The sequence below is a fragment of the Fukomys damarensis genome, unplaced genomic scaffold (genome assembly GCF_012274545.1).
Source record: "Fukomys damarensis isolate Sample0158 unplaced genomic scaffold, DMR_v1.0_HiC HiC_scaffold_33, whole genome shotgun sequence".
Lineage (NCBI taxonomy): Eukaryota > Metazoa > Chordata > Mammalia > Rodentia > Bathyergidae > Fukomys > Fukomys damarensis.
Window position 1 is genome coordinate 25343038 of NW_022900945.1, and position 9963 is coordinate 25353000.

A 9963-nucleotide genomic window follows, 5' to 3' on the forward strand; every position below is an offset into this window, starting at 1 on the left:
ATATTTGTTAAAAGGAAATCTTTAGACAAAGTAAATTTAATTGAATTTATTTGAACAAGGAACAGTTCATGAAACATGCAGTGTTCAGTTTTGGAAGAGGTTTAGAGAGCTGCACTTTATCAACTGGGCAGTGGCTATTTATGAATATAAAATGGAAGTAAAATACAGAAATGACTTGATTTGTTGTAAGTTGGCCTTTTCTGTATTTGCACATGGTCTGATCAGTTGGCTTCCTGTGATTGGGTAAATTTTGGCTAGTTGTGTTTGGTTGAGATCTTGCTGTTATCAAAAATATATACTCCCAAGTTTGGTTTTGATTTGCTTACTAAGTAGTTCAGTATGTGGGAACTCAAGGGTGGAGACAGCTTGAGGTCAACTTTAGGTGTAAGCCAGGCATAGCGACATACACCTGTAATCTCATTTGGGAGGCTGAGACTGGAGGATCACCACAGGTTCAAGGCCAGCCTAGGCCATGTAGTGAGTTCAAGGGCAGCCTGAACTTCATAGTAACACCTTGCCTCCAAAAAAAAATGTTTAATGCCAATTTTACAATGTAGTTTACAATGATTATATAATACACTATAGCATACAATGATCCATGTCATATCTGTGAACTTTCATATACAATGTAGTATTTTTCTTTTTAATGTGTATATAACTTACATTTTACTTCCTACTCCCAAAATGGTAATTCTTTTGAGGAACAGATAGTTTTAAAAATATTTTTTTATACCTCTTCAATGTTGTATTTAGTACTAAATCACAATTAGTTCCCTAATAATTCACATTGATTTCAGTTGAATGTTTTATCAGTTTACACGTCATTCTAGCCATATGTTCATGAAGTAGGGTGTAATAGCTAGCTTCTGGCTTTGCTTCCTTATAATGAAATACTGAGATGAAGAGGGAAGCCTTACTTTGGCTCACAGTTTTAGAGGTTCCAGTCCACGTTCAGGGAGGACCATTCTTTTCGATCTTGAGAGAGCATGGCAGATGGAATGAATAGGTATGGCTGGTGGAACAAACTGCTTACTTTATGGCCAGGAAGTGAGAGAAGAAGCAGCCAGGGTGCTACCCTTCCCTTGCTCTCAGAGACCTTCCATGCTGTACCTCCTAAAGGTCTCCATGGACCAAGCCTTTAACACATACACCTTTGGGGACATTCAACATAGCGAATAGGAAGGAATTAAGTAATGGAAGAATATCAAAATTGGAAAATTTTCTAATTTAGATGTTCATAAAATAAATTTATTTTGGTATATAATTTTTTGATGCTATGTTTAAGTGTGTATCTATATATAAAGGCCAGTCCATATTTAAGTGTAAGTGGAAATACATATTTCAAAGCAGAAAATGTGGACTAATTACAATTTTTTAAATTTTGAACTTACCACTTAAATATCCCAGCTCATTGAGATAATTATGTAGAAGAACCTCTTCCTAATTTTAGAAAATAAAATTTTGTGATGTTTATAATATTGTATTGTTAGTCTTATTTTCTCTTTTAAAGATAATTATGACTTGGAACCTGCCTCTGAATTAGGAGAAGATTTATTGAAGCTTTATGTGAAACGTTGTTGTCCAGATATTGATATTTATGTTGATGGAAAAAGTTTTAAAGCCCACAGGTAAATAGATGAGTGATTGATGTGGTGTCTTAGTTGTGACATTAAAGTATGGAATAGTGCCTGTCTTTTTCTTCTAGACACAGTGGTTTTCAAGCTCTCTGATTCATGCGGGTCACAGGGCTCCACAATGACTCCTCAAGGGGAATGACTCCAATGACTCCAATGACTCCAGCAGGGGAAGAGGGTGGCCATCAGACAGGGTTTTCTGCCTGCAGGCTCCTACATGCACGCATGGACACATCAGATTTTTCTCATCTATTCTTTGCATTGGGCATAAATCTAAGATTTCATTAGAAGAAAATGTTCTGTTGCCTAAAATAGGTTTGAAAGCCACTGTCATGGAAAATGTAGTTAAATGCATTTTTAAATTTTACAGGCATTATAGTATTGAAAATGATTATTTCTACATGAATGGAATGTATTTTTTTGGAATGCATTTTGTTGCAGCTTTTGTGATTCAAAATAGAAGATACTCATGAATAGCATTGATTAGGGAATTTAATATTTCAGTGGACTTTTAAAAAAACCCTTGTTCTGCTTGAGAATTGGTTTGCTTACACATTCCAGGCTTTTAGATTTCAAATTAAAGCCTGCTATTTGTTTTGGTCAAGCACTTTTGATTTCAAGTAACTAAAATCTGCTTAAATGAAGAAAAATTTGTAATAAGATGCATGGATTGGGCCAGGGATTTAGCTCAGTGTTTGTGCTGCCTGCTTTACAAGTGCAAGGTCCTGAGTTCAATCCCCGGTACCAAAAAAAAAAAAACCCAAAAGAAATATGGATTATCTGTTGGAACGTAGGTAAATGAAATCTAGCTGTGCCTCAATTCTGAACTAGAATCAGAACCAGAAATTAGAGGAATCCAAATAGTTCTTGCCTTCATGTTTCAAATATGAATGTTGCTGAGGAGTTATTCTGGTGTTTCTGAAGAGGGAGAACCAGAGTATTTGCAATGGCAAGAAGGAAGTTTCAAGGTTCAAGGGTCCGTAGGCTTTAATGAAGTTAGCATTTGATTTAGATTATACAAATCTACAGGTCTCACAGATTGTACCCTTTTGCCAGTTAATTGACAACAGTACACTGCCAAACTCTAGGATTGCCAGTTTGAACCACACTATTTGCTATGCAGAATTTCAAGCTTCCTCTGTGGGAGCATGTGTTTTATAAATATATATATGTGCTGCATATACATATTTTCCTAATTCTTGTGAAATTTGTGTTATGTTTAATAAAATACAAAATTAATATAGATTGATCAGTATTTTCCATATCAGGGTATACATTTCCTAAATTGTGTGTGTGTGTGTGTGTGTGTGTGTGTGTGAGTGAGTGTAAGTGCTTCTGTGTTTCTCTTTTTCTTTTTGCAAACACAATTTTATTTTAAAACAATTTAATATTATTTTTTGTCCAGGTTTTCCTTGAGACTATATGGGCATCACACCAAAGTTCTGCTTATAGAGTCCTAAAACTATTGCTGTCACACAGGGATGGCAGACCCTCTGACCATTTGCAGTTTGTCCTCAGTGTTTGTACTTGACCTCTCCCTATGAGCTGCCCGAGAGTGGACTAACAGGACTGTGTTTTATGAGCTAGATCTAGAATATTAGGTTGGTATTCCAGAGCAGCTCTTTCTCACATTTCTGGTTTGTTTTGCTTACCTAACTGTACAAAAGAAATTCATATTAACTAGAAAGGCAGTTTCCTGAGAATATGTTTCAAGATCTAACATGTTTTTCTACTTTTTGCCTTTATGTGAGTTACAGTAGCAAATTCTAATTTACAAAGTACTCTCCTATTTCAAACTTAGCATCTGTCTAGTGAATACTAATTTTACCAAGGAATGTTAGGTCAGTATTGAGAAAACACATAATCAGAACTTGTAAAATTATTCATTCTTTTACCTGTAATATTGATACAATCAGTATTGGCATTCCTTCTAAGTAGTGTGGCTAAAAATTCATTTTTAGCATGACTGCTTTAATTGTTAAAAATTATTTGTATTCATTTGTTAAAAGATCAATGCAAGTACATACTGAAGACCAGAATTTATGACCTGAGTTATATTCAGTGTAGTCTCGAAATTTAAAGTGGTTTAGTTTGCTAGTTTAACATGTTCAAATTGCTGTGGTAATATGATAATTTCCTGCTCCATTGAGTTAATCTTTCTCTCAAGCTCAAGCTGCTGCCTTAGACATAGCCAGATTTTCCAAGGTTGTTTCTCCAGTCGCACTGTCTGTTCTTTACCCTGATCTTGCCTTCAATGCTCATAGGACTTTATATGCTAAAAAAAGTCAGATGCCAATTGCTTGTTGAGGCACAGCCAAGTAAAACAGAGTGGTTAAGAATATGTGAGCTGGGGAGCCAGTCTCCCTGGGTTTTAACTCCAGCTTCACTCTGTTTAGCTGTGTGAAGTTGGACAAGCCATTTAACTATCTGTTCCCTGCTTCAGCAGCATCCTCATCAAAGACAGGGATTCTAAAACCACTCATCCCATAGTTTGATTGTGAGATTTACTTATACACTCAAAACTCTTTGAAGACTGCCTGGCACATAATAAGTATGATATGTGTTTGTGGTCTTTGTCATCGTCATAATCATCATCATTATCATCATGAGGCAGGTGATAACCCTTTGACCCAAGCCTTTGTACAGACTGTGGCAGCAGCCTCAGTCCTCTCAGTACTTCTTGTGGAGCAAGCAAAGAATCACATGCATTTCCCCCTAATCCAAGAAAGGATAACAGCAGGCTGCTAAAGAAGGCCACATTTGCTATATTTTACTTTCACTGCATAGCCCTTTCCCTCTCTAAAGTTTAACTTCTTAACCCCTTTCCTGGTCTTTGTTCTTGTCTCCAACACATACTCAAAGCAGAAATGGAAACTTTATTTTTTCTCTTAAATTCTCTTACTGGTACATTTTAGGTATACAAAACATTTACATTCATCATTGGGAACTTGTACCTTTAGATGATGTATCTTGGTTCTTATTTTTTCCCTTTCCCCTGCCCTCCCCTCAATCCCTCCACCCTTCCCTATTTGCAAAGGCTTTGTTTCCATTTTGGAAACTGTATTTAGAGTGGGAGGTTGTAATAACAGGAGGGTCTATTAGTTTTCTTGGATCCATTTGTTATGTTATTACATTTCTGAATATTGCATTCTAGGATACTGCAGTATGCTACCCTCAATTGTGGACTTCTGCAACATTACCTTCCTGCCTTAAATTCCTCTCAGTTATGGCATGAATGTCACCTAAACATTGTGTATTTCTCTTTGCTTAAATTTCCTTTTGTCACCTTTAGTTTACCCCTAAGTGCCTGCCTGACCTGCTACATTGCTGACTTTCCATTTTATAATGTGATTTATTAAATGCTTAGTGACACAAATTGAATGTTACATTTTTAAGAAATCTATTTTTGCATTCCATAATTAAGATTATCTTATGCTGCCTCATTGAAAAACCAGTGATTGTAAATGTTAGCTTTGTGAAACTTGAGATCTGGTATTTCTCTCAGTACCAAATTCAATACTGTTAGATTCATTGGATTAAGATGTTGTTGAATCTCTTTACAATGTAGATTTTTCTGAATATTTAGTAAACCAGTCTTGTGTCAGAAAATCAGTCTTCTGTTTTGGGCTGCCTTGGGTACATTATCTGAAAGCTTTTTCAGAAGTAGTAGAGCTTAGTAATTGAAAAGGCAGTCTTTCTGGATTTGTTTTCTGATTTTACCACTTATTATTGGGAAGTTAATCTCTCCAAGTCTCAATTTTTTACTTCTAAAAGGAATAATTATAGCAATAATAGTATAAGAGAACTGTAAGGATTGAGTCAGATAATGCATATAAAGCATTTAGCATGTTTAATTGTGTCTATCAAATGTAAGTTTTTGAAAATAAATGTTAATTTTTAAATATGTACTGTGTATCTATAAGAGATTCATAATATTACCTGTTCTACCTTGTCTTACAACAAAATTCAGCAAATTATGCCCTAAATATGCTAAGTAGCCCATTTTTGTATGAGACAACAAAAAAGAATTAGCAGTAGGGACCTGCAAAGGCTAAACTATTTATCATCTACCCTTTACAGAAAATTTTCCAGTTGTCTTCATAGAATTTGCAATATAAGTGAAATAATTACAATAAAATTCTAAGTTATCATACAATAATGAGTTACTAATGTCTTAATTTATTAATGATGACTGGTCACCCTGTCCACATGAAAGTTTTAAAGCAATGAAACAATGTTAGGTATAGGAACCGTAAAAAGGTAGGAGGTGAAATTCTTTGGTACCACTAGCCTTGGAAAAGGTTGAAATGGAGAACTAAAAGCAAAGGTACTGGGTACCTGAACAGAAAATAAATCACTATAGTTTAACAGCCTAATTTAACAGACTCTCCAGGTTCCCTCAGAAGAATGTGCCGACATGTTAGCTGAACTTTCAAGGCCTGGAGATTGTCTCAAAATAACTACGTATTTCTGTTCCTATCTCTTGAGTTTTTGTCTTTCAGCAGTCACTTTGGTAGTTCCCAGTGTGCTTATGCCATTTGAATATATTATTTTGATGACACAAACTAGTGAATATCATTTAATGAATATCACACAAAGTATGAAAAACAGTTACTGTTCCAGTGAAATCTAAAGTGAGTGGAAAGATTTAAAGGGGAAGCATTTAAAGTACTGCTGTTGAATTTGATAATTTGAACAATATGCAGATGTGAGGAGAGGTACAAGGAGATGTAGCTTGGTGGTTGAACACTTGCCTAAAATCCTCAAGGCTATGGGTTCAATCCCCAGGACCACTAAAAATTATGTTGGACAGTTACAAAAATTTAGAATGACTTTCTGCTTACCTTACTTCACAAAGTTTTTGATCTCTTTCTTTGCTTTAGAGAGAAATTCATACTGGAAATCATAGTGAATAAATTATAGTTTTTGCGAGAGAGATGAGGTACCAATTAATGAACCCTCATTTAAAGCAAAAGATTAGCTTTATGGTAACAGATCTGTGAATGAATGTATATTTATTTTTTAAAGGTAGGATAAGATTATGATACATAGAAACTCTTTTGTTTGTTTGTTTGTTTGTTTGTTTGTTTTTTGTACCAGGGATCAAACTCAGGACCTTGTGCTTACGAGGCAGGCGGTTGCACCACTGAGCTAAATCCCCAGCCCAATAGAAACTTTTTAAATTCCTGATTTCTTAGTTAATCAAACATTTATTCATTTTCATTGTGTTGGATAATACAGTATCCTTTGTACCTTATAATTTAACTTAACAAAGGCTGGTCTTATTGAAGTTGTAATTCTCAAGAGAAAGTTAACTTTTCTTTTATAAAGTAATGTTCTCTAAAATATTTGCTAATAAGAATGAAAATGGTGAATAGCTCCAGGAAGTTTGAATTTACTACTTTGAATTTAATCCTAATATAGCTATGTGGATCGGGGGGAGGGGGTGATATATATCTTTCACCATAAGGCCAGTCTTTCTTTTAATGTGGGTTCACTGATTGGATCCTTATTATTCTTGCAAAAACTATACATTTCTGCAGTATGAATATGTCATATATTCCATCTACCCCCTCTTCCCTTAGAACAAGAATACTTAAAAATTACTCCCAGTAAAAACTCCCCTGTAGCCTCTCTGAGTAATTCAGGCCATTATTCTGCCTGAAATAGTGAATCTAGTTCAGCTAACATTAGGAAGCATTGAATAGCAGTGTACACAGCAATGGAGAAATTAGGGCATCTTGATAGAGCCGAAAGCAGCATTGTTAGTTGAAATAGAATTTAATCAAAAGGAGAGAAGTACGTTTTGGCGTGCTGGAAAATAAAAAAATATTTAGCAAAGATTTTTTAATACACCATGCCATCAATGGCATTTTTTAACCAGAGGCACATATCCTAATTAAAAGGAATGTTTTCTAAGTTCCTATTTTAAGATCAGCATAATTAGCCTAAGATGATTTTAATCTTACTCAGGTGGAAATGGCTAACATGCTGTGTTCAAGTCTTCTGAGAAGTAGACACAAAGATAAGATTAGACTTGCAAGAAATATACTATGGCAAATGCATAGTATGTGAGAGAAGATGAACGGAAGCTGGAGGAAACCAAAGAGCTCTGAGACTGAAGGAGAAAGAAAGAAACAGACCAAGTAGACACATTTTAGTTTTTGTTTGTTTTTCAGTATTGGGGATTGATCCTAGAGCCTCATGCATTGTAGGCAAGTGCTCTTCCACTGAGCTATAATCCCCAAAAGTAGACACATTTTAGATCGCAGTGCAATTCTCAAGAAGGTCTGGCAAGGTTGTTGGGAAATTCCCAAGCAAAAGTCAAGTAAAAACTCATCTCTCAGGGATAGATCTGTCTTTGTTACACCTGGTGGGCTCAGTAAGTGCCAGGGAATAGTGAGAAGGCGGCCTTGGAACCAACATAGTTTAGATTTCAGGGTGCTGTACCTGAGGTGATACATTAGCTTTGCAGGTAATAATTCCAGGGTTGTATTCTCATGACTGCCAGATGTATAAATCATGACATGCCCTATTACCCCTAGACATACTCAGATGAAGTTATATAAATGAAAAGATAGGATTAAAATAGTATTTTTCATTAAGAATTATTCAATGAAGCCATGCATTGTGATGCACTCCTGTAACCACAGCACTCTGGGAGGTTGAGGATTACAAATTCCAGCTCAGCCTGGTTGACTTAGCAAGATTCTATCTCAAAAAAAGGAAAAGAAAAAGGAATTGTTTAATGAGCACTTATGTGCCATGAATTGTATAATGCTGAGGCTGAGCTTTATAAAGCACTAAAGAATGTAATACAGAGGATGAAGTGGGTTATATATGTTGAAATTCATAATAATACAAAAAACTGCTATGGAAAAGTCTGGCAGAATATCCAATAAATTGTTAATATTGGTTATTTCTTTAGAACTGAAGTAAACAAGCAAGGAGAGAACTTAAAATTTTCACTCTATACAATTCCATATTAGAGTGTTATTACAAACGTTTTATAATTAATATTTTTTAAAATTTAGCTTTCTGTTATTAGGAAAGAATCATGGATTGCTTAACATTTAAAAAATCTATTCTGAGAGGCTTAATCAGACCCTAAAGAAACTATATTTGGCCTCTTTTAAAGAAAAATAAAAATTAAGTAGCAAATTTAGTACCTCAAATATACACTTGTCAGATTGTTTTTCTCTTCCTTTTTCTTATTTTAGGTTTAATTTATGCTTATTTTTATACTTAAGGTAGAATTTTAGATTATTGACATGACCTAAGGAAAAAGGAAAACTTCTCTAAAATGTGCATTTAAAAGCTAAAAATTTCCCTATATGGACTGCTGCTATAGCTGTGTCTCACAAAGTCGATATATTTTCATTCTCACACAAATAAAAGTACTTTAAATTTTCCTTCTAATATCTTGTTTATCAATGGATTGTCTAGAAGTGTATTTAGTTTCTAACTATTGGGGAATTTTCAAGACATTTCTCCATTATTGATTTCTAGTTTAATTTCATTGAAGTCATACATAGTGTTTCATTCCCTTTACTAATACTTATTTAATAGCCCAGAGTATGGTCTTAGTGAATGTTCCAGTGTACTAGAAAAGAGTCTATTGTGCTACATGGGGTAGAGTGTTCTAGTATAGTGTTCTATAACTATCAAATTAGTTAACAGTGTTGTTCAAGTCTTACATGTCTTTAACTAATACTTTTACCTGTTCTGTTAGCTGAAAGGAATGCCAAAGTCTCTTAGTCATGAATTTCTCTACCCCTTCAGTTCTCACCAGTTTTTGCTTCACATATTTTGTACCATACACATTTGAGATTATTATTTCCAATGAACTGAGCCCTTTTTCTTTACGAGATGTTTCTATCTAAGGTAATATCCCTTTTTTGTTGCAAAGTCTACTTGGATATTAATGTAATGACTCCAGCTTTCATATGGTTAATGTTTATGTGGTATATCTCTTTATATTCTTTTACTATTAACCTCTCTTTGCCTTTATATTAAAGTGGGTTTGAAATTAATTTCTGCTGGTGATGTAGTTCAGTGGTAGCCTAGCTAGCACGTGCAATGCCTTAGTTTCAATCCCTAGCCCTGCAGAAAGAAAATTAATTTCTTGTAGTTGTATCTTGCTTTTTAAAATCCATTCTCATAACTTCCTTTTTAACTGGAGTATTTAGACCATTACAGCAGTGTAGTTATTAATGTTTGAGTTTCAGTGTACTATTTTGTTTTCCCATTTTCTTTTCTTCATTGTTTTATCTCCTCTTTGCTTGGCCTGCCCACCTCTCTTCCTTCCTGTCTTTTTTTTTTTTTTTTT

General features: G+C 34.6%; 1 protein-coding gene across 1 annotated transcript in view; it reads left to right on the plus strand.

The window, feature by feature from the left end:
- Positions 1-9963, plus strand: part of Btbd8 (BTB domain containing 8) — a 91211-nt gene that overhangs the window by 16890 nt on the left and 64358 nt on the right. The window contains exon 4 of the mRNA XM_010644931.2: positions 1511-1628. Coding sequence (XP_010643233.1) covers positions 1511-1628 — 118 coding nt within the window. The remainder of the gene's footprint in view (positions 1-1510; positions 1629-9963) is intronic.